Here is a 25,035-nt window from a genome sequence, read left to right on the forward strand (position 1 = left end):
GTACCAAAATAGGGGGAAGTCTCCAGAGATCCAGCTTTTTGGTGGCCAAACAATGGGTCTTGCACTTGGAGCAGTAGTACATCTCATCCTCCCCCAGCTCCTCCTCACTGGTGAAGGCTCGCAGACAACTGTCCAGGTTGATGGGCTCCGCCTGCGCCCGCCGGCTCTGCTCGACACTCTCGTGTTCCTCCACGATCTGAGGGGACACAAAACTGCATCTGACTTGGACAGGTACACACACTGCTCAGAGGGAGGCTCTGCCCCCAGCACCACGCAAGGGACTCCAGGGAGTTGTTTAGAATTGAAGATAAAAACCTGACGTGCCAAGTTTGAGCGGAAAATTTGATTTCAGTTCTGAAGAGGCAGATATAAAAATAATTCACTGTCCTTGTTCTTGGGCTCTGCTTACAAATTATCCATAAAGCACAACTGCACAGATTCAACTCACAAGTTTGCCCAGTTGTTCTCCATTAACTCAAGTGCAGTTTTTACCTTTACATAGGTTTTGTTGACTCAATGGGGAAATGGGTTTACTCTCATGCATAACTGGTTAATGGTTACAGAAAATTCATCAAATTAACATATTTTGTAATAGATTATGGAGACTAGATCAAAAGCAACTCACAACAGGCAGCTGTGGTTGCTTAAAACCTTCCCTTCCACATTATTCAGCCCCTTAAGAGGTCTAACACAGGCATCAATTTACCCAGAACGTACTGCTCCATGATCACTGACTCTACACTGAGAGAGCTGACTACAGGAGCACCAAATAAATCAAAAAGCAGGGTTTGTGCTGGGCTCTCACCCGCTCCTGGGAGGTCTGGTAGCGCAGGTGGAGGGCGGTGGGGTCCCAGTCCACGGCTATGTAAGCGTTGCCCACACAGGCTCTGTCCTCCGAGCACTCGATCTTACAGCCCCGGCAGAACCTGCACCACGACAGATGGGTGAGGGTCTGCCCAACCACTGTCACCTGCTCAGTTCTGCTCCCTGGCTTTTAAAACATGCACCCTCCCAGCTCCAGGCCTCGCCTCTGGGGTCAGAGGCGTTTTTATAGAGCAATATTCAGTGTCATTGGTTGTTTTATCACAAAACTGTAAACGGTAACACAGATGAGAAACTGAAGCAGTTGGGGGAACCCAACCACCACCTGCTGCAGCTGAGCCAGGGATGGTTCCTTAGTGGAAAGTATCCCTGCCTTGCAAGGGGTTGGAACAAGATGAGCTTTAAGGTCCCTTCCATTCCAGTCTTATGACCCTCAAAAACTGCACTGCTTTGTCTCCTCAAATCATTTACTCCATGATAACCAATTCACGTGATTATTTAGCTGCAAGACACTTTTTTATTTAATGATTCTATGTCTCAATACCTTTCCAGGAGGGGCCTGGAATTTCTGTTCAGGAAAATTTCCAAGCATCCTTCCAGGGTGAATTCTTTATTGCCCACCTTAGTTCTTCCCCTTCAGATGGCACAGGAACTCACAAGGGTAGCTGATTTCCATCTAAAGTTTTGGGTTTGTATGAACCTCCCAAAACCATCCAAGGATGTGGACACACACGGTTGCACGTACACATACATGGAATATTCGGAGAGGTTTTTGATAATCTCGTGTCTGTCTCCTAATTTAAAGTTTCTGTGCCAGCTTTCAGCTCTCCAAGCCACAGAAGCTGCACTACAGTGCAAGTCTGCCTTGGGAGAGATCTGGTGAAATTGGATTCTAGATTCTTATTGTTTGATATTACCCCTGAAGTCTGAAATGCAGCACGGGGCCATTACCATAAATTACCTTTCTGCTGTGGTGATTCCCTGCTGTAAATAGAAAAAAGGACAATTTACCTGTACCATGGACACCAAGCACAAGAATTTCCATCCTTCTGAACTACCCTGAGGGTGAAGGGATACTGATACCCCATGCTGTCATCACTGAAACAGAAGAGAACACAACATCAAACAGCAGCACTTGCTCACTGCCATACCTCCCTTCACTAGGTTTATGTCTACTTAAACAAAAAACCCTTCAAACTATAATTTTGATTAAATTAAGCTATTAAAACCTGCCTTTACACGGCCTAAATTTGTCAGATGCGAATAATTACCAATCCCTGGGTTAGAACAAATAAACCCATTTGTGCAAAGCCAACCTTCAAGTGCAGCAGCATTTAACTGCTATAAAAAGGATCAGAAGGTATTTTTATTATTGCCATCATTATGAGAAATCCAACCTGATGGAGATTAATGCAGTTTTAGATCGTGTAGCCAAGTTTAAGGCACTGTGCTGGGTCAGTGGGGGCAGAGGCTGAGCTGCCCCACTCACCAGTCCTGGGCATGGTTGCTGGCCTCCTGGGGAGGGAGGGGACTGGCCAGCCTGGACACTTGGATCCACACAGCATCGTACAGGTCTCTTTTCCGGGTGTGCACCGTGCAGGGGACAATGAGGGGCATCCCAAAGAGGCTGGGGCGATTCTTCTGGGATGAAAGGAAGTACAGCTCTGTCCTCATCTGTGTGTGGGAAAGAAAGGGACTCACAGGGAAAGGTGCATTAACCCACGGCCCCGTAATTACCTGGATGCTGACCCTGTGACTTATTTCAGGCTCTGGCAATTACAATTAACCATTAATTCTACTAAAAGCACTCTATTTCCAGTACTAAATACTGGAAATTTTGACCACTGGCTTGAAAAATGTTTGTATTTTATGATATCACGGCAATGTTATTCAGGCACTGGACCCCATCAAACACAAACCTGTCTTTCAGTAGTACAGTATTTTATATTCCATAAGATGTACGTGAGGGACGTGCATTCACGCTCCCTCCTCTCAGGAAATAAAGACCCATTATCATATGGACATTTCTGACAGTTTGTTCCCCAGTGTGCCCCCCGCCCTGCCCGAGGCACTGACCATTTTCCTGTGCACTGCAATGATGTAGCCCGTGCAGGGGCTGTCAGCCAGCGAGGCCACGTGGCCGTTGAGGGCCCAGCCGGGCGGGCTGCGCTCGCTCCCACACGGCACCACCGTGTTTGGCATCCCGTTGGGAATGAGGGGCTTGGGAAGGTCCCCGTTCATCAGGATGGTGGGGGCTCCGTTAGCTGAGGGCCCAGTGGAGATGTCTGCAGGGAGACAGTTCAATTCTCAGTTAGACACAGCAAGCAGCCCCCAGCCCGGGATCCCCATCCTCCCGTTCCGGGTGGGATCACAGTGGGACACCCCACACAGCTGCTTCCTGGAGCAGCTCTTGCCCTGTCCCTTAATCCTCACTCACTAGCAGAGGCAAAGCTTTCTCCTCAGTTTCCCAACCCCAGGGCACTGTGCAGTTTAAATAAAGAGGGAATCAGTGTTTTCTCTCACCTGTCTGCACAGGGCTGGACGCTGACGTGGGGGATCCTGGGATGGGGATCTCAAACGCGCACAAGAACCCGCTCACTGACAACCTCACCTTCTGGTTGTCCTGAGGGAAGTTCTTCAATGAAGAAGGGAAAGTCAGTCAGGCATTTCAATCTTTGAGGCAAACATGCTTTGTTCTTTTGAAAACAGGGTATCTGGCAGCTCCTCTCTCCCTCCCATCTGATTTCTTACCCCTTTCTAGAGGAATAAAGGAACCCAACCCCCTGCAGCAAAACCTGAGAGTTACTGATGGTCCTCTAAACACACTGGGAACAGTTTCATTTCAAGCAGTGACAGCAAAATACAATATATCTACAGATAGATACACATACACACTATAGAGAACTAAGCCAGTCATTACTTGTGCCCCCAACACCTCGACAGTGGTGAACTCATCACTTCTAACTTGAGATTTATTACCTCCAGATGATTCTATGCTTTTCTCCTATAAATACCATGAGCAATCCATTTTAATTTGTTTACAGCAAGCCAAATCACTGTTTAAGAACAAAACAGGAGTTCATGGAGAGATACAGCCAAGTTGACTGTTTAATCATATTTTTAGTTCCATTATGTGACAGTCCTTGTACACAAAACTTAATGTCAAAAAGAAAGAAGTAACAAAAAAAATGATTCATCTCTTTTCTTCTCACCTTTATATTGGAGCTGTGCACCTCTGCAAGTAGAATCTGCTCTGGTTTGAGCCCACAGAGTTCACTCAACTGCTTTTTCAATCCTGTGTACTTTTCATCCATGTTCAATCTCAGGCCATATCGAACAGGAGTGGTACCATCTAATTTAATTACTGTAAAGGGGAAAAGAAACGCACTGGTCAGCAAAGCAGGGAAATTTGAATGAGAATAATCCATTACTGATTGGAAAATATTTTTTCCCCACTTGAAGGTATGATTTATTTTATTTTCCCAGTCAACTTCCAAGGTCTGCAGGCAAACACCAATGTCTTTTTGCACAGGTAGTAGAAAATGGTTTCAAAATGTGGTTCACTTTTTTATGATCTTTTCTTTTGCCTCTCTTACAGCAATACAGGGGGTCATGACCCACACTGTATTTCCCCCAGCCCTTGTTTTTGCTTCAGGCAGATTTAGGACAACCTCCCCAAGACAGTGAACAGAAGTAAACCTCTCGAAATCTCCATTTTACACATTTCTGTTCCATGTCCCCCAATCAAGGCTGAAAATGGGCCATGTGTGTTCTGTTTTTAAAGGTTTTGTCTCAGTTTAACTGCATTGCAATGAAAATCCTCACATTAAAATACTACAGTAAGTACTAACACAAGAAAATGTGATGTTTTGTAGCTGTTCTAGATGTGCAATTTTTATTTTAGCAGTGAGAGCTCAGAAGGAGTTAAACACCCCCACTCACCTGTAATTTCTAGGTGCATGTAGCTGTCCATTGGCAAAGGCAAGGATAAAAAATTAAAGGGGTCAAACCTAACACTTATATGGCCACAAGTTTTACATTTCACTTGTGACTTGAGCTGCCCGTGAAATAAATCTACAACAATGGATCTGTTTCTTCTCAGATGGTTTTCCCAGGCCTGCAGTGAAGCACAAAAAAAATAATAAAAAGTTAGAAACTGAAGGCTGTTTCTTTGATCTCCAAAGTTACACAGGCCTATGGGAGTCAAATTATTTCCACAGAAGTTGTGTGGTAACTTCTAATAAATAGAAAGTATTTAGTTTCAACATAAGTAAAGTTCTCAACTAACAGAAAAACCAAGGCAGGACACAATTTAAAGTCCTTCTGAGAGGATCATCAGGTACCTTGAAATATTTTAGTACCATAAGGACAGAAAACCCATCCCACAAACCCCAACCCAACAATTTCAAGCCCTACCTCTGCTGCCACTTCCCAGTCTGGTCGCCCATCGCTGTCCTTCAGTTCAACATAGGGCTTGTCATGAACTCTGTTCAAATCCTCGTGGAGCCCATCCAGAAGGAAAGCCAGAAGCTCCTGGGAGTCCTGCTGTTGGAAGCCATTAAATCTTGGAGCATATTTTGCTATTGTCCACTGGAAAAGAATGACAAAGTAATTTGAATCCCACAGCAGATAGCTGTGACAATAAATCACAATATTGGAGACAAGACACGTGCTGTCAATGGGCACGAATTCAACTGCCCAGAGCTAAAGGGAACCCCTTTGCTTTCAGAACAAAAGCTCATTTACAGGCAAATGCAGCATCTTTTGTCCCTAGAAAGGGCTACAAAAGCCATTATTTTATCCCACAGCCTGAGCTATATCAGGTCATTCCTGTGACCTCACAGCCACACATTCCACAGAGTTCCTGAGCACCAGGACTGAGGAGCACTGGCCTCTTCCAGGGCATCTGCCCTTGGCACTGCCCCTTCCTGCACCCTTTACAGGCAAGAAAGGAAATTCCCTGATGAGTCTGGAGCAGCAAAGGGGATGTCTGACTGCCCAGGATGTCACTGGTTCAGAGCCAGCTTCCAACACATCCAGGTGTTCTTCCCTTTCTCTAGGGGAGACACTGTTTGAGTCTCCAGACCATTACAATGCAGGTAACACGAGGAAAAAGCCCACTGAAATCTTTATTCCAAGGATTCCTGTGTTCTCTCAGCACTCCCAGCACAGACTCACCCTCAGCTTTAGGGGTGCAATGTTCTTCTGGGTCCCACTCCACAGCTCCTGAACCAGATCCCCATAGCACTTGGCCATGTGTCCTTTCATTCCTATGGGATTTGTCCTAGAAATTCCAAAGTAATTAACACCATGTTAAAACTGGAACACAGTTCAAGCCTGCAGATACACCAGGAAGTGGAAAAGCTTCTTGCTGCCAGAAACAAGAGGTTATATTTTCACGTATCTAATCAGTATTTGCTGTGGAGCTGATAACACTGAATTGAAAAGATTTCTTCAAACTGAGTCTCAGCTTTCAGGACAGGGTGAATAAACGCTCCAGGATCTAAAATGCCAGTGGTCTCAGACAGATAATTACCTGTTGAGTTCATAGAGATGCCTTCCTGAGATGAAGTAGCGAGTGAGAGGTTGTGTGTTGCTGACACACTGGATGCTGGAGTTCATGAAACACGTGTTCCCCAGATTGCTCAGTCCTGTAGCACCCTTTTCAGTGGGAACTGAGTAAAAAAACCCATCATTAGATCAGCTGTGCAGATGTGAAAATTCAGAATGCTGTATCAGTAAAGATGTGACCTTTTCACAGCAGCCAATTTAATTTAACCTGCCCCCAATTACAGCAGCACAGATGCAAGAGGTGTTCAAAATACCTGCTCTCCACTCTGCTTAACAGAAATGGAGGTGTTTTGTTGGGCCTGACCCACCACAGACATCAGCACAACCCGGACAAACTATTTTAAGGTGAGTAATTACAGTGCTGAAAATTCTGGATTCGCCCGTTCAAATTAATTCCTCACCTTAAGAAGATCCAAGATGAGAAACACAACATGCAAAATTTGCCAGGTATCATTGGCTACTTCTGTACCTGAACATCTACAGATCTGTCTGTCTGTACCCTCAACCCACCCACACTTCCAGCATTTCAGTTAATAAAGACCAAGCAGAGCAGCACAGGCATTAAAAACCTCACCCACTGTTAAGAGCACTCAGATTAAACACAATTGTTTCAACATGATACATTCTTGGACTTTTCTTCCCATCCTGATGCAGTTCCTCTGCTGAAACACTCACCTTTGTGTCTGTCTATTTTACTGCTGTTTGCTATAAAAGACATCTCCTCTGGCCAGCTCATGTCCTTGTTCCGAACTGGAAAGAGATATAAAGAGGACTTTTTTAAAAATTTCACTTACTCCTCAGAGTTTACACAACTGAAGAGCTTTAATTAAAATTCTCTAGAATTTGAGACTGGAAATCTGTGTATTTTTAGTTATTATGTTTGCTAGTTTTCATCTCCATGTTTCCAATCCTTATTGGAACTCATTCTAGCACTGGCATCACTCCAGCCACGCCAGAACATCTTTAGAAAGCAGCCCTGGGATTGCTTTCCTGCTGGATAGTGAATTTTTCAGTGCTTATTCTAATAATTAATAAGGATCCCCCAGATCTGAACAAATCTGTTCACTCCAGGAGTGATCACCAATATTTTCTGTTGTTGTGAACCAACAACAGATTCAAGTGCATTTCAAAACAAGGAAAAACTACATCTGTTTCAGGATAAAGTGTGAGAAAACAATGCCAACTTTCCTAAGCTGGCTTTACCTCCCTCTGTAAACCTCTATTTCTAGTGCATAAACCAAATGGAGGCCCTTTTTATACCTTCTATTACCAAATGCTGCTCATCCTGGATTTTGAGATATTCCAGCCTGTGATCTTCATCATCCAGCAAGGTGAGATAGTTCTGCAGGAGAAAAAAAAAAGTCCTTCATGTAGTTATTACTTGTAGCTGTAAAATCCCCTCCAAGCAATGAAATCAGAACAGTGGAATGCACAAAACCCTCTGGAAAACGAGGAGCAAGAGTTTTCCAACCCGAGCAAGTTAAGCTTACAGCCACTATAATTTCTTCTGGGCAGGTGTATTTAATGGTTTCTAGCAAGGAATAAGATATTGAACAGCTGGAGAGAAGGAGGGGAAGGAGAAGGGCCCCCATTACCTCACTGTTGTAGAGCCAGAGCCTCATGTCCTCCTCCTTGATGCGCAGCCGCTGGGACAGGTACTCGTGGATCTCTTTGATGGTTTGCATCCGGCTGAAGCAGCCAGTGTAAGCCAAGACCCTCTTGAGAGGAGCATTGGGAGAAGGGACATTCCCTGGATTCACAATCAGGAGAGAAAGGGAGAAGAGAATCCATCCCACTGCCGTGGCCCACAGGCCAAGTGCAGTGAGAGCGGTAACGACTCACACGCTGCATTTACCATCAGCCAAAAACACCAGACAGTTCCACTGCTTGTATTTATGGATAAAATAAACTGGAAAATCAGTTGTTCCTGACCCCTTGGGGACAAAAAACTTGCTATCAACAAAGCAGATAAATTATCTCCCCTCGTATCAAACCCCATTAGAAAATGGCTCCCCTGAGAGTCTCACAGGAAACAAATCATTTCAGAGAAGTTTTACTGTTCCTTTTGTCTCTTAAAGACACAGAATCAGAGGCAAAGGTAAAATTCAAAATAAAGGACTTTTCCTGAGGACTTTGTTTCTGAGAGAACATTGTAAATAAAAAAATAAGGTCAAAAAAAGTCAGTCTGGCTATTCTGGGGAGCAGCGTGACTTTGCTCCAGCTCTTCTGTGGAGATAAAGGCTGCTCTGAGCAGATGGAATCAGCCTACAATTCACAACAAAAATATTCCTAATGGCTAAATTCCTCAAAAAACACATTCTGTGGTGGCACCCAGGGTTTTCACCCAAATCTCTCAACAATCTCATGTTTGCAACACAAATGAATTCCATCACCAGTCAAGATGGTTGCTCTTTACAATGTGAGCTCATCTTTAAATAAAACATTTGCACAAGAGATGAGGCCGACTTGAGATTTAATTTTTTGGAGCTGTTTTAGTTCAAACTTTGGAGGTTCCCCACAGAGAGAGGTCTGTAACAAAGTCATGAAAAGCTTTTATTGTCCAGCCAAACCCAAACTGGGCAACTGCAGTGCTTAAGTGACCTGAAGAGTGACATTATTCTACTTTCACTGCAAAAAGATGAAAATAAAATGAACAGTACCACGTGAAAAGATGCAACATTATATTATTCCATGCAATTGGACAAGAGAGGAAACTCTACTGTAATCATAGGTCAGCAAAGCATCAGTCTTGCTTCAGTATACCAAGCAGAGTACTCATTTTGTCCAAAGAAAAACCAGCATTTTCTAATATTAGGGATCAGAGGATTAGTTGTAAGATTACAGCAAGAAAGCATATTTGAGAACTCAACGAGATTAATAACTGATTGGATGATTGAATTAGTGCAGTGCAAAATAATTCCAAATCAAGATGAAATTTGGCAGAAATTTCTTTATTTGAATTTGGGCATTTGAGGAGGTCCAAAGGCAGCGGATTCCATCGGATTAGGCCAGGTGGGAAAGGTGAATTTGGGAGCAGGCAGTTTCTGGGGTGGAACTCCATCAAACAGGTAGCTGCTGGGCTACACCTGAGGTTTAGATTCCATCAGAGCAGGGAGAAATGGAGCACCTGCAGGAGGGTTTTCAACACTAGCAAGGCTAAAGGACTGATTTTTCAGTAGCCAGGTGAGCCCATTCCTGGACAGCTGGCACTAGGGATGCCAATGTGTATCTGGGAATGTGAACACCAGGGATTCCTTCAAACCTACTGTGCCAGGCAGGTTTGCAGCTGTGCAGGAAAACTGGGAACTGGGGACAAATCCTGCAGCACCTCCCAGCTGAAACCTAAATCACAATCTAAACATGATTCTTGCAGAGTCTTCTGGTGAGCATTGCCACCACAATCACGGCAAACACATTGTAGCTGGATGTTTACACTTTCTATTGAATTGCCTTTCTGAACCACGACAAATAATAACATTCATAGTCCATTAATGCAACTGCTTTCTAAAGAGCATTAAATAATTTGGGGCATCCAAGCCCAGCTGCCCAAGCAGCTCAGAAGCAGCTGAGTGAACATCAGTTTAATTCACTGCACTCTGACACACACACCCAGCCCGGGGCAGAGGCACCTGTTCCATGGCTACCAAAATCCAAACAGGACTGGCCAGCTCTGCCCTTTCATCAGCTCAGTTCCTGCAGTGCTCATTTCTCCCTCTCAGCTTACAGTAAACCATGCAAATCATCCTCCCTGCCACGGCTCCCTGTGCCTGTTCCTGCAGGAGAGGGCAGGGGAAGCCCCTAGCTCGTCACCGTGGTGGATCATCACTGTGATTAGCTGCAGCACAAGCACAGTGCCAGGAAGCTCCTGCAGCTCAGAAACTGCACATTCTTGCTGCATTCTTAAGTTACCTCTGGGTAAGTGCTGAGGGAACATTCTGAGGCTCATCATACCCATATTGACCCAGATGTTGGACTGCTGGGTGCGGGTGGCCGGCTGCTGCCGCAGGAACAGCAGGTACCGCGGGAACAGCTCCAGCTCTGCCACGTTGGTCTTGCTGTTCTTGATCACCTGGACAGGGGCAGAACACAGAGACACCCGGGTTGGGAACCCCAAACAGGGATTAGGGAAAACAAACTGGTTTACTGGCAGGTGGGAAATCTTCTGAACTTCTCACGTGGGTGAATATCCCCAGGAGTGACAGTTTACTGATTGCTAAGCACTTTTTGGGGCTTATTAAGCTGCAGGTTGTCAGGAGCAAACCCCTCAGTTAGTGGAGCATGGCTGTCTGCACCACATCATGGAAAGGACAGTTTTATAATTCCTGAAATATCTGTGAATCTACAACGAAGCTCATTAATTCCACTTCCATCTGAAAGTCCCACAGCTGTTGAACAAACTGACATATGCTGCACAAGACATTTGTTTTTGCACTTTTTGAACTACAGGATTGAATTAAAACCTTCATGTTGTAAGACCAGACTAAAACTTGGTTTTGTTACATTCTGATATGTCGACAGAAGAAGCTGAAATTGCCCCAAGACACGTTTTGCAGCTTTTCACTCACCATTTCTACCAGGGTTTTGCTACTTAGATGTGCCCAAACACAGACACCCATAAATAGGAGGAACGTTCACTGGTTTTGTTGACCACGTGAAGCAGAAAACACCCACTTCATTTGTGAGAAGCAATGTAACCCACTGAAGTGCCACAGTACTAAACTTCAGCCACAACAGGAACGACAGTGATGACATTTTCAGAGCAGAAAGCACATTAGTTCGTGTATAAAGTGATGTGGCCTTTTCTGGATCATGAAAGGTGTTTGTTTCCATGGAGAACGTGTGGGAGGAGGTAACACAAGCCAGTGATTTTTCACTGCAAAATAATTGCCAGTACTGGAGCCAAGAGAGAGAATTGTCAACAATCACACAGCTGATTCTCTCCCATCTGTGACACTGGATGTTTGTGACACCAACCACCTCATCTCTGCTGCCACCACCAAGAAAAGCCCTTCACTGGCTTTTTGAAGTGTAGCTCCTACAAGAGACTGCCTGACACACAACAAACCAGCCAGCCTCTGGAACGAAGGTATCCACAGAAATCCAAGTCTCTCCCCTTTGTAGCAGAACAAACTGCAGCTCTGAAGTGCTGCTGAGCAGCCCCTGTGCCAGAGAACAGGCTCTGCCTGTTCCCTTCCCCGGGCTCACCTCCTGCCATCTGCTTTGGAGCTCCTCACCAAGTTCTGCTCATTGTGTTTCTATGACACTGAAGCTGAAGGAGCAATTGTTACCTTCCCCCACTTGATGGAATTGTCAGGGAGAAGGGCAGGGTTTTCAGAGCTGCAGGTGGCCCAGTTTTCATTTCAGAGGGTTTGCAGACCAGCTGAAAATTTATCTGGGCTGCTCAAGATGAGTGTTTTGATGCCAAGCCTTTTAAAAACCTGATCTCAGGTTCACTTCTGTCTGCTTTAGCCATCACCACCAGTTGAGCAGCACCCCTGCCCTGCTGCAGCACCTCCTGGGGATTGTGCTGCAAACCTCCTGCTGAACATCCACAATTTTCTACCCATGTCCATTTTGCAGACTGGTTTTTCCCAGGTCGCTCTTCCAGACTCTCCATTTAGGATGGGTGGGAGATGACTGGGACAGGTTATCTTGTGCCCCTGGCAGGAGTTTGGATAAATGAGGAGGTTGGTGTTATCTCAGTGGTTGTGGCAATTAAAAGTGTGTAAAACCCCCACTTACCGGCCTGGGCAAGGAGAGATTTGCTCCATACCAGTGGTAAAGTGCTCTCCAGACTGGCTCTGGTACCATCACATAGTCCTTGCCTTCAACCAGCTGTGGAGATCTCTTTAACCTCCCACCCTCCATTGTTAGTGATGCAGCCTTGCAAAGAGGAAAAACAAAAAAGGGGCTTTGTCACATCGCAAATGGAAAAATCAGTTTACAGCCACAACGATTTTAGTTCATGAACACAGAACACTCTTTAATTATTAAAAAACCTTCTAAGTAGCAATTAGCAACTGCTTTTCACGCTGAAAGATGGTATTTAAATGTAACTATTAACATGCAGGTTTCATTATTTACTATTTCTCTAAAAGCCTGTCCAGTATAAAATGCACGATGTGTTTGTCTCTCGTGTCACCTACTCTGACAATCTTGGACAGAGAAATCCAATCCCTGCTCATCACTGATGGTGCTGGTCTGTGTTTCACCTTTTATTTGCATCAACACTGCAGTTTTACTATTTAGTTAACTCCTTTCTGTTGTTATGAACAGCAATAAACTCATATTCAGATGGAAGATACCAAAGTGTTTCATTATCAGAATATTTGACTCTGAATGCTGCAGGCTGTGTTTCCATAAACACCTTTCCCACTGGAAGAACATTTCGAATGTTTCTTTCCTCACAACACACAAAGCAGCCTTAGAAGTAGAACACAATTTTCCCCCTCTTCAAATAAAGAGTAAAAAAGCCAAATTTTGCTGTGTAATTTGGAATTAAGACACGAGCTGACAAAGCTCAACACGCAGAAAGCTGCGATGTCAGCGCGGTAAAACCACGCTGTTCCTGCGCTGCCATTTACCTTCACTGGCTCCTGTGTCACCAGGGGCTGGTTGTCGATGGCTCCAGGTTTCTGAGGGTTGAGCTGCAGCACAGCACTCCCGGTGGGGCCCAGCACACACTGGTTGTTGTTGTCTGAAGTGTTGTGCTGCCTGGCAAAGCCCTCCGAGCCGGGGCAAAGGGAGTCTGGGACAGAGCACAGGGACAAGGACAATGGCATTGGTGACTCCACTGGACAGAAAGAAACGAGTTACACTCTCTTTTTTGGTTGTTATAAAAAACAAAAGGTTGTTCAAGTTTGCTGCCCTTCACTCTGCAGTTAAACATGCAACTCCTCCCAGCCACAGAGGGGTAAATGGATTATCTCTCTCACAAGAAGTAAAGAAGTGGAGAAATGAGCTCCAAATATCCCAGGTTTGAAATTAAGGAGGTTTGTGTGAGCAAATGTGCTGGGCATCTGCTCGTTGTCTGGATGTTTTGAGTACCAAACTGAACACCTTACATATAAAACTGAATACACATGCAATAATGCCTTATTTACTTTTCCTTGAAAAGGCAAATGTTTCTATCCTGATAGAACCTGATCCGGTCATGCAGAACACTAAATCTAAATTTTAATTAAAAATAAAAAGAGAACCTTTAAGCTAAAACTTTTCTCTCTTCCTGCCCTTTCCTTTATTTCCCCAAACCCCCATCCCCAAAATTATCAGAGTAACTGATCTAACTCAAATTGAATTTATGACTTTCAAATCCAGCAACATCCAGCTTTTCTTACAAGAAAACAAAAAATAAATCTCCAATTCCCACAAGACCTCATCGAAACCCATCACTAAAATCTCCTCTTTCAGAGAGATGGCTTTAGGATCTGCACAAACTCATTCCAATTTAAATCACGTGCCCTATAAAACTACAACTAATGGTGTTTTTTGTTGCTTTTTTCCTCTTTTGGGCATGTGAGATCATCTCATTGCACAGCAGAGGATAAACCAGCCAGGCACTTCAAGTGAGGAAAATCCACTCAGAAAAGAAACAATAAGACAAAAAAATACCTTAAAAATAATTCTGGAAACTAATTCTAACAGATGAACTGCTGTTCAAACAGAACTAAACCATCCTAATGATCCTACAAGTGCTGCAAAATCCAAACTCTGTTATGGTTTTGGCTGGAGGGGTCCATGCAGGGTGGAGTTTTTTTTTCAAGAGCTGTTGTAAATGAAAGCTCCAAGGAAATAAGGTGCTTACTGCTGCTGGTGGACTCTGAGGCTTCTGAGGCAGTAGAAATATTATCTGAAAACTTTTCTTCTGTTGCACTGCAGTAATTAAGACCTCCCACTTTGTCTTCTCCCTGTTCTGAGGGATTGGCTGGAGCAGCTAGGAGGGAATTCTTACCTCCACTCAGGACAGATGAAGGCTCTATCACAACAGGGTTTGCATCCTAAAATGGGGAGAAAAGTGAATTGTGAGCCATTAGCAAAGACATGTCAGTGAGATCAACCACCAAAATTCACTGGGCACATCACAAGCTTCACTCAAAACATTTGCCACACCTACCAGTGAAAGCTCTGCAGAAATAACCAGCCCAATGTAAAAATTGGGAAATGCCAGAACTTTCTCTACCTCCGTACACAAAAATCTGACCATTTTAGACAGCTCTAATTACAGACTATAAATATTTGGAGATTTGTCCCTGCTGGATTTCATATGGTTAAAGGAGAATAGCAAGCACAAGAACAAAAAAAACCCACATTCTTTCCCCAAACCTGCAGCATTTTCACAGGAATTGTGAGTTAATGGCCTCGTGCCACCAGGCAAGGGATTAGGGATGAAATCCTTGGCACATCTGAGCACTTGCACCAGGACAAGGATCAAATTACCTGCTATTCCTGGCATTTAAGGCATCATTTGTCCAATTCATTGTGCACAAAGGATAATTGTCGTTCCATGGTTAGTTAACACACACACTGCAGCTTTCTGAGTCCTTTCACTTATTTGTTTTTATAAAACAAATCAAATACTCATAGGATTACTTGTGATGATATAAAACTCCTTTGAGAAGTTTACTCCCCTTGTTTAACCTGCAAAGGATATTTATCTCCACCTCAGTTAAATTTTCTTAAATTTAATTCCAGTAAATACTCTTTCTTGTGTAAAATTCATAGTGATGCTTTAACTTGAACATTTTGGAGGGTATTAAAGAGCACCTTTAGGTAGGATTCCTTTGATCACTGGGCTACTTTTCACGTTCCCTCTAAATCAAATCAGAGCAATTCCCTCCTGACTTGCCCAGAAGATGCCCCAGTGTGTATTTGTCCCAACCAAAGCAAATTTTTATCAAATCAAAATAATCAGCAAATGGATCAGAAGGTTTGAGGGCAGTACCACTGTTTTGAGATGCAGGAATGAGGGAAGTTTAATGAGATGCCAGTGCAGGTACCAATGATTCAGCAGCACAATCATCTGCCACCCAGAGACAGGAGATGCTGAATTCCAAGCGTTATTGGTTAAGCAGCTCTTTGCTCCACAGTCTGTTTTCCATCAACACATTCCCCAATGTTAAGATATCGCTTATTCAGCATAGATTATTAGAATTATACTTACATATTTGACATATTCTTTCCACTGGTGCCACCAGGGCATAGCAATGAGAAACCAGTTGTGCCCTGGCTGGAGGCCATACCTGCTCTCTCTTTCTAACCAGCCCCTGCACACAGAGAACAGGAATTGTGAGCTGACACAGGGCACTTACAGGGCTTTTGGAAACAGTAAAAGCTGATTGTTGAAACGCTGGAGACAGTGAGCAAACACATACCTGATGATCTGTCCCTCCTCCTCGGGGGTGGCAGGTCGCAGCCCCAGCACGATGTGACACACCTGCAAAGGGAAAGCCACCCCTGCTAAGAACCACACAGGAGACAAAAGCAAAGGCCAACTCCAGTGGGATTCACAGCATTTGTTAAAATTAGGCAGCAAAATCAACACTGAAATAAATAAAGAATTGTTCTGAGCTATGAGGTTCACAACCTGTTGCTACTGCTAAGACAAAGATGCCAAGAATGTCGAATGCCCCAAGAAGTGAAATTGTCATTATTTAGTTTATTTATGTAGCTTGTTTATAAATTCTATTGTTATTATATTTATCATTGCTTGTACAGTTTATTCTATATTGTATTATTTAGTTTATTTATATAGTTTTCATTGTTTTCAGGTCTGAAAGATCCCAGGACTGACACGGGTCAGACACACAAGTGAAGGTGTCTGCGTGTACTGGAGAGGGGGAATGAGGAATTGGGAGAACAGAAGCTGCTGGAAGAGGACAAACTAAAGGTTAAAACAAAATGGAAAGGGGGAAAATGGGGAGCAGTGGTTATATCTAGGACTTTTTAATTTTGAACCAAACACAGGAGCAAAAGCACCATCTCCTGGGTGGGGTTTTATTCCCAGGACAAGACAGTGCCAGTTTTGCTCCTCATACCATGATTTACAGCCTGATGTCTCTTCTGAGGCCATCAATTTGCATCTCATCTGGGGATTTCTCCATGAAATCCCTCATTTCAATTCCTAGTGCAGTGAGAGAGACCATTCCACGTTCTGAGTGAAGCAAAGGTCGGGAGCTGGGGGGAAGCAACAGCTTTTCCAGCCCCCACAACACAGCTGGTTCTGCTGTTCGCTTCTAAATTCATCCAACCCCGAGCTCATAGGAGATTCTTCCCACAAACCAACCCCTCTGCAAACAAAGCAATTTGTTGACAAGCTTTCCAAGATGCTGCACTCAGAATATTTGGTTTTTGTGTGCAGATGAGACGCAGCTCAAACTCCCAGACAGATCAATGGCAGGCTCTGCCCTGCGCCCCACGTGATGCAGCTGTCAAAAATTAAAAATTAACATCGAAATCTGAAATCAAAACACAGCAACTGTGCCAGGAACAAAAGGAAATATTGTAAATGAGGCTCCCACTGAGCAGTGGGTAACACTGGGGATGGGTAATCAGCACCAGGACAGATTTATTGCAGGCTCCTTCATTCTCTGTCAATATGGCAGAGATATTTGTTAGTTCATCAATAGTAAGTTATGATGGGATATTTCAGGCTAGACAGGTCAAAAATGAAGGCAGCCCTTCTTGAGGAGGTTGCAATGTAAGCAAAACCTGATGCAATCAGAGAGAAAAAGAACCTGAAGAACTTTCTGGTGTTATTTTTTCCAGCTGTGGCCTCGGAATACTCTCACTCAGTTCAGTTGCCCTGAAGTTCTAGGAAAAATGTCATTCAAAATGCAATTTAAAATGTAGTCCTGGGTCACAAGCAGGAGAATCACCATGTGCTATTCAAGTAGCTTTTCACCATTACTTTATTTAAAAAAACCCCAAACCACACAGTTTTTCTCTGATTAAGTATTTTTCTGCTACCATCTGACCCTGTTACTGCTTAAGATTCACTGGGAAGATGGGAATGAAGCCCACTGGTTCTCCTTGGCCTTCCCTGGAAGAACCGAGACTGTCAAACAGGGCTGGAGGTGACCACTAAATTAGGATTATTATAATTTAAACTCCAAGTATCAACCTCTACAGACAACAGGCAAGGAGCAAACTGCAGTGCATGAAAATACTCTTTGGGTTTTGGTTTTCTTTTTTTTTCCTGCACAAAGTGAGCCAGAGCTAAAATATGGCTTTTAAGGATTTAGAGAAATCCAATTCAAGCTCAATTAAAACCAAATTCAGCACATACTTAATCCTCAGCTGCTGCAACAGAGCAGTGATATCATATCACAGCTTTCAAGGGCTGCTTCATTAAGGAAGCAGTGAGAGGCACCTCAGAGGGCCTGAGCAGAAAATGCAAAGGGAAACTGGTTGCAAAATACAAAGGGAAGGAGTGAGAGATTTTTCTCCTTCCCTGTGTCGCTTTCTTGGCAAAAGATTTGCCACAAAACCCCTTTGAGAAGCCAGCCCTGGCCTAATGGAAAATCCACCTGCTGATGCACTTGGAATTTGGGTGTCTGAACAGTACACCAGGTTCACTCTAACAAACTGGGCTTTAGGCATCTCCAACCCCTGAAAGGAACAAGAATCAAGCAGAGAATCATCTGTCAGGGCAACTCAACTGCAAACAAACCCACATCCCCTCCTGCCCGAGCATCAGCGCTGACACAAGTGCTGAGGCTGCACCTCGTGGCCATGCACAGAGCTCAGGGCTTCATCACCACGGCTTTCAGGCTGAAATTTCCTGTAAACATACCTGAAAGAGCAGATTTAAAAACTCATTGGCAAGTGCACTCTTCACACTCCAGATCTGGTAGTCCTCCAGAGTGAGGTGTCCGAGCTGGAGGGAAGGGGAAGGAAAAACCATCAAACCGTTAAGCTCTAGTGAAATGCTCATTAAACAAGACCTTTATCACACAAGTGTGATAAAAACCAGCATCTGCCACTGTGACAGTAAAATCTGATCCAATGGAAGAAGAAAAATCCAGGTTTAGCATAACAAACACAACCCAGAGAACCCAAAAGCTTGGAGAGGAGAGGATGAACTGTGCTCAGTGTGCAACCTCTGCTCCACCCCTCAGATTTCACATTCACCCCCTGCCTCCATTCAGACCCCACCATCTTCCTCTGTGGGTTGGGAAAAACCAGCTTGGATCATCCAGTCCTTATGATGTCACCCAGGAACACAAGGCCCATTAGTTGTTAATCACCTGCCCAGTCAGAGCAGTGAAACACTGACCGGTGTCACTCCTGATTCCAACCATTCAGGGCTGGGATCCATCTGATTTTTTATATGGCAATATAATCCATAGCCAATTTTCCAGCAGTGGCAGTTCCTCTGCCTCCTCTTGCAGCCCATTTTCCCCAGAGTTCACCCAGGTCAAGGCTAACACACAAGGAGAGGTTAAATAATTGATGTAATTACTGCACCATCAGCTCTTTCCAGCACTACATTGATGCTGCAACTATGAAAGATAGTCTGAAGACTTAAGTCATTTTTTTTAACTCTTTGTGGAATCAAGACTGCTGGACATTTGCTTATGAAGCACCTTTTTAAAAAAAGCAAACAATAAAACCCTCAAAGGCTGAGGGAGAAAGAAGCCACATACTCCACTGCTTTGGCAATTAAAGAATTGCAATAAAATATCTGCCCACCACTTTGTTGGAGCCCAAGCAAGCAAAACAACTATTCAAACAAGTAATTAAGCATTTCTAGGCATTCTTTATAGTTTTTCATAAATTATTTATATTTTCCAGACACTTTTCCCAATTAGTGGAGCAAAGGATGAAATAATGGAAGTAACTTTCCTTCTGTTGTTCAAGGGTGATAAATCCAAATCTCCTCTCTCCAAAAAGCAAGGACATAATTACAGATTTACACCCAGCTCACCATAAAGCACAATCTAAACTAAACCCACTTGTTGTTGTGCGTCATGACAGATCCCCCCCAGTTTCACAGAGGCACAGGAGGATAATGTGCCTTTACACAGCATAAAATAGAAATTAAACTTATGCTCTCTTTTTCACGTGATCATTTTTAGCGTGAACCAAAAGAGCAGTTTCTCCAGAACAAAAGCCAAGCAGCAGATTTCAAACTGATGTTAGTGATGCACAGCAAAGCCCTGCAAACGGTGCAGGCTTCAAATTAATTTGATCTGGGTATGTAATTTTGGGTGAGTTTCATATATAAAAGTGGCTTCTGAAATTCAAACCTTTCACAGAACATCGGGGTAAATTTGAATGGAAAAGTGACATTTCTTGAAAGAGAATCTTTTATTGACCCATCTCTGCTCTGAAGGAAGGTTTTACTTCCTTGTAAATAAACTGAAGGTACAGGGGTGTAAAAGTGACAAGGAAAGAACAGCAAATTCCTACCTTTGTGTTGTCGTGGGTATGCAAAATATCTTCTACAATTTCAGACAAACCCATGTCCAGCTCCTTAAACAGAAGGATCAGAAAACAGAGTCAAAAGTCTCTCAGCACTCTCTGGAGCTGAATTCACAATAAGAATGTAACTGGAGGGGCTGGTGGTGATCGCTGTGCAATCCAGAACTGAGTGTTTCCCTGGCTGAGGTTTCTTTACAGGACAGAACAGGTAAATAATGACACTGTGCTGCTCTGGGCAGGGCAAAGCTGGGACATTCCAGTTACCCATGGCCCTCCCAGCAGCTGGCAGGGCAGCCTGTGTTCCACTGAGCCCTGTTCAGTGCTCACAGCCCAGCTGTGGCTCTAAGGAGCAGCAGGAACAAGAGCCCGAACACAACTCACGGGTATTTTATCCGTCCGATTGTCCTTCCACACCTCCAGCAGCGCCACCACCATGTCCCTCAGCTCCGTGCGAGACAACACCCCGTCCCTGTCCACGTCAAACACCTTGAAGCAAACTGAGAGAGAGGGAAATGACTTTTGTGTGGGAGCCACTCCACAACTCCCTTCTCCTGCCTCTCGCAGAGCCCCGAGCGGCCGATTCAGCGCCGGCAGTCGTGACGAGGCAGGACCCGCGTGTGGTGGGGAGGAAATGGAGCAGCTGTGTTTAATAAACTGCAATCCAGATTCCTGCCATCCTCTGCTGTGCTCCCTGATGTGACAGAGCAGGGAACATATGTGCATCCAGAAATTTCCAGGGAAGTGATGGCTTTTAAGTTGCAGCAATATGGCTTTGGGAAAGGAGGGGGACAAAAGTGCCTCAAAACACAAGAACCTTGCAGGGAGCCAGCTGAGGGCTGGGCAGGGAAAAGCCACAACATGCTGTTTAGCACAAGACAATCAAATAGGACATTTGGTTTCTATTGTATGTAATGAGCAGGTTAAGTGTTTGCACTTTCTGTAGATACACACTTCTGCATCTTAATGCAGAACACTCCAAAAGAACTTCTGAAATATGGTTTTTTCCCAGTTTGGTAATTTATATCAAACTACTGGTAAGTTATAAAATACACAGAATCAGGTTTAATCATCCTTTATAAAAAGAGACCTTGATATTTAAAATTCCTGCAATTTTTTAACTGCCAGAGTCTGTCACCTTTCCCAGATAGTCATTTGTTCGGTGGGAAAAAAAAACAAACTCTCAAAATGCAAAACCAACTAAACCTCAAACTGAAAAACTCCTCTGAAAATGAACAGTTAAACATTTTGCATACTTACACTTCTGCCTTTCTGCCAAGGGTCCCCTGCAACATGCTGAGAGCCCACAGGAAATTTCTTTAAAATCTATGTGATTGTCTCGGTTTTCATCAAAAGCATTAAACAAACCTGCAAACCACAAAAGCATCTCCTGTTACAGCACCTGACAGTCCCATCAGCACTTCCAGGAGGGGTTAATGGGTAACACGGGCAAGGAGAAGTACAAACACTCGTAATTTATTCTTATTAAGTGCAATAAAGACAATTAAGCAGCACCAAGACCGTTTCAAGGTGAATCGGATCGCTCGTGTCCGCCTGGTCAAGCCAGGGGTGGGGAGGGAATCAGGAATTCTGATTTACAGGGAACATCTGAACCAGCATGGTCAGGACAGGCCTTTCCCCAAAGGCTAAGGGACAAAACAGCCTCAGATGCCAAATGCCTTCACTTTTCCCACGTGCCTGACAGAAATTCCAACAGAAATCATGGAATTTCACTGCAAATTTGGCCCTTGGGAGTTTTAGTTACCAGCCTTCAAAGGATTTATCGGTTCTATTCATTCAGTACTTACAACCTTTTTTATCCCATATTTTTTTTAGGCAACAGTGACTCTACAGAAGCCCTAGAATGACCAGAAACCATTCAAGCTTCCCCACAGCAGCTGTGTAAATTTACATCACTGGGTAGATAAAACACACTTAGGAACAAAAGGATATGGGGATGAATCCCTTTGGAACTGGACATAAGTTCTGATTTTTTAACAGTCTGCATCCACTGCAGATGAATTTCCCATTTTCTGCTTACTTGTCAGTAAAGCCAAGCATTTGGTGACAAAAAAATTGCCACTGCTGGCCTGCAGATAAAAACCTGGGTGCAAGGGGAGCGTTCCTGAACGTCCTGGTGTGGTGCAGCAAACGGCAATTGCACAACTGCAACCTCCAGCTCTTCCCAGAGTGGCTTCCACTGGACAGACCAGTTTGGTTATTAATAACAATAACAGCAGACAAACCTCCTGACTGAGTGTCCTGAATGAAATCTTCCCTAAGTTACCCTGTTGGGGAAGGGACTCCTGTTCAGGGGCAGCAGTTCCAGAATCTTAAGGAATCCGCTGAAAAATTTTAAGCAGCTAAGGGGCAACTTACACATCAGTTTTGACACCTAAAATCCTGACAACTCCTAAGAAAGAAACACACAGAAGCATCACTTCCCTCATCATTCCAGCTTTCCCAACAGATCATTTCTCAGGCCTCGTTTCCCACTTCCAAACACTCAGAGCCCAGCGGAACGACCGTGCCACTGGAGCCTGGAAGCCATTCCAGAACAGGCCTGGTTTTAAGCCGTGACATCTGTCAATGTTTGTGTCCCCTCCTCCCACTCCTGATCCCATCCATACCTTCACTCAGAGAGGGGTGAATTGGAGGGGACACCAAGGGGGCAAACGTTTCCAGGTCAAAGCGTCCCGTCCTGGACTGAGCCTTGAGCAGCCAGTAGCGCTTCTCCAGGTCGATGATGTCGGACTCTTCCACTGCCCAACCAACAGAAAGAAATCAGATTTTAACTTCTTCATCTACAGAACTTTCTTACCAGCAACAAGTTCAGCATCAGTAACACCACCACAAGTGTTTAGAGGTACAGAAATGAGCTTTTCCCACTGCTAAAGGTTCCTGCAGCCTCTTCGTTTTCACCTGTTTCTCCTTGGTGAACTGGACAGGTAGTTTATAAGTGCAATATCTTATTTTCCCAAAGTGTCCAGTATTTAAACTCTCAAAAAAAAAAAAAAAGAGTAAAAGTACCACTTTTAAAAAAATCTCAGATCTTTAATGGAAAAAATAATGTAGTACTTGGCTCAATTCCTACCGAAATTTTTAGCCCTCTGATACAGTAACAAGGCTAAATTTCAATGGGGCATTTTAACACTGTTCAGCATTTTTCCCCCAATATAAAAGAGTTTATGTCACATTATTATTTCTACTACAGAACCATTTAGAATCCCACTAACATTAGGGAGTGATTACACAAACCTACAAGACACTTTATGCAGAGGAACTTATAAAGTAATTTAAAAAGGAGCCAAACCCCCAAACCAATGAGCAAAACAAGGTGCTAAAGGAGGGTAAATAAAAACAGCCAGAGGAAGGACTTGTGCTTTCTTTGCAAACATCACACACAAATGCTGGTCTTATGCTTGATCCTTGAAATTAAATACACATATATATATAAAACAAGATTAAGTTCCTGCTCAACAATACTTTTAACCTTTTTACATATGCAAGTGTGTCACAACACTGCTTTAGGTCAGTGCAAATTAATTGGTGCTCCAATAGATATGTAATGACAAAGCTGTCTATATTAAGCACCACTACGTGTGATCTCATTCCCAGATGGTTCTGAGCCCTTAAATCCACGCCAGCTTTCTAATAGGTTTAACTTGAGCTATTTGGCCTGGTTTAGTCTAGAGAAACAATAATAATCCTGTAAGGCTTAAGAACAGAAGAGCTCCCCCCCCCCCTCAAAAAAAAAAGTTATGTGTCAAATTGAAGTTTTATTGATTTCTTATCCCGTTTCTGTCATTGGGAGTAGGAGTTTACTCAGAGGAGTAACTGAGATAATTCACAATAAGGAGTTGTAAAACCCAGCACGGCACATGGTGCATCAAAGCCTACAAAACAGCTCATCCTCAGCAGCAAAAGTTTGGGAAATCTGAGCAAAATGTAAGCTGAGTTGCAGTGGAAGGGGTTTGCATCTTCCTGCAAGGCCTTTTCAGCAGGAAAAGTGACATCAGTGAAAACACATCCCTTGTCCTCTGTGCAGCCACAGCAGAGCCTGGGGTGCAGGACAGGGTAACCCACCCTGAGCCCACCTCCCACCCCCAGGGAGGGCTCAGCTCCCCCAGGGCATCACTTCCACCTGCTGTCCTTACACAGTGACTTAAGAGCTGATCCAGAGGGAAAAACTGATTTCCTTTCTCCTCTCCCCCTCCTTCCCACACGGATCAATTCCCTGCTCCACCAGCTCCTGGTTGGGTTGTGATCACAAAGCCATTTGGGCTGGAAGGGCCCTGTAAAGGTCACCCTGCAGGGACACCTTGCACTGGGTCAGGTTTCTCAGAGCCCCATTCCAGCTGGTTTTGGATGTTTCCATGGATGAGGCATCCACCACCTCTCTGGGCAGCCTCACCTCAAAAAAATTCCCCCTCATATCTCCCCTCTTAGCTTTGAATCCATTACCCTGGATTGGGTACATAAGGAATATTATTCTACTAGAAATCAAGAAAGAAATAGTTATTTCTCTGAAATATCACAGTCCTGCTACCTCAGGGCTGCCACAGATGTTGAGCAGAACAGTCAAGGGATGGAGAACTGGAACGTTCCAAGAAATACAAGGATTTAAATCCAGAAAGGCACCCAGGGGACATCTCCTCACCCTGCCTTGGTGATTTAACAACAGTCACTGCATCAACACAGGAGAGAATCCACCAGATAAAACCCCCTCTCCTCAGTCTTGTCACCCCTCCAGCTGTCAGGGGGTTACAGCAGGGACCAGAGAGCTCACAGGACCTGACATCCCAGAGGTCTGACAGTGCCCAGACAGCTGCAGGGAGGGGGAAGTTTGCACCGCCATTTACAGGTGCACATCCCCATCGCCGCTCTCATTAGCAAACACCACAGCATTATTTGTGTGCTCTTGTGCACGAGCATGTAAATCACTTTGCTCCCTTTGAATCCACCTTGCAACAAGGAGGAATAACAAATGTGGGAGTTGCACTTGGTTCCTGAAATGATGTCACGCCCAGAATCTCCCAAACCCTCGAGGAAGCTCATCTGCAGAAACCTGCTTTCCCTGGCAGGGGCAATATTTATCTCTGGTCATTAAGAGCTGAAAGGCTGTTTCATTTTGCCAGAGAACCATTCTCAAATATCTGCAGCAGAGCCCAGTTGCATTCTATTTTTTTTTTTAATTGCACTTCACGGATGTTTCTACAGTGG

The 25,035-nt window shown here is 44.2% G+C and overlaps 1 protein-coding gene across 4 annotated transcripts in view; it reads right to left on the minus strand.

Annotated features, from left to right (window-relative positions):
* The window catches only part of USP32 (ubiquitin specific peptidase 32), a 63,973-nt gene that overhangs the window by 4,905 nt on the left and 34,033 nt on the right, over nt 1-25,035 (minus strand). For 2 of the 4 annotated variants that reach the window (XM_050321858.1, XM_050321855.1), the window contains exons 6-30: nt 22,443-22,574; nt 21,073-21,180; nt 20,197-20,312; nt 19,804-19,866; nt 18,185-18,268; nt 15,765-15,826; nt 15,554-15,656; nt 14,198-14,390; nt 12,978-13,141; nt 12,136-12,276; nt 10,303-10,462; nt 7,989-8,143; nt 7,654-7,735; nt 7,069-7,143; nt 6,359-6,497; nt 6,001-6,106; nt 5,239-5,412; nt 4,765-4,939; nt 4,035-4,186; nt 3,346-3,457; nt 2,899-3,107; nt 2,312-2,496; nt 1,834-1,920; nt 806-926; nt 5-196 (exon numbers count right to left, since the gene is read on the minus strand). In XM_050321858.1, the coding sequence (XP_050177815.1) occupies nt 5-196; nt 806-926; nt 1,834-1,920; nt 2,312-2,496; nt 2,899-3,107; nt 3,346-3,457; nt 4,035-4,186; nt 4,765-4,939; nt 5,239-5,412; nt 6,001-6,106; nt 6,359-6,497; nt 7,069-7,143; nt 7,654-7,735; nt 7,989-8,143; nt 10,303-10,462; nt 12,136-12,276; nt 12,978-13,141; nt 14,198-14,390; nt 15,554-15,656; nt 15,765-15,826; nt 18,185-18,268; nt 19,804-19,866; nt 20,197-20,312; nt 21,073-21,180; nt 22,443-22,574 (3,290 nt within the window). The remainder of the gene's footprint in view (nt 1-4; nt 197-805; nt 927-1,833; nt 1,921-2,311; nt 2,497-2,898; nt 3,108-3,345; nt 3,458-4,034; nt 4,187-4,764; nt 4,940-5,238; nt 5,413-6,000; nt 6,107-6,358; nt 6,498-7,068; nt 7,144-7,653; nt 7,736-7,988; nt 8,144-10,302; nt 10,463-12,135; nt 12,277-12,977; nt 13,142-14,197; nt 14,391-15,553; nt 15,657-15,764; nt 15,827-18,184; nt 18,269-19,803; nt 19,867-20,196; nt 20,313-21,072; nt 21,181-22,442; nt 22,575-25,035) is intronic. The other 2 variants (XM_050321859.1, XM_050321856.1) reach the window with 2 other exon arrangements.

Source organism: Myiozetetes cayanensis, unplaced genomic scaffold (genome assembly GCF_022539395.1).
Source record: "Myiozetetes cayanensis isolate MyiCay16 unplaced genomic scaffold, myiCay2020 scf27, whole genome shotgun sequence".
In the NCBI taxonomy this organism is placed as follows: domain Eukaryota; kingdom Metazoa; phylum Chordata; class Aves; order Passeriformes; family Tyrannidae; genus Myiozetetes; species Myiozetetes cayanensis.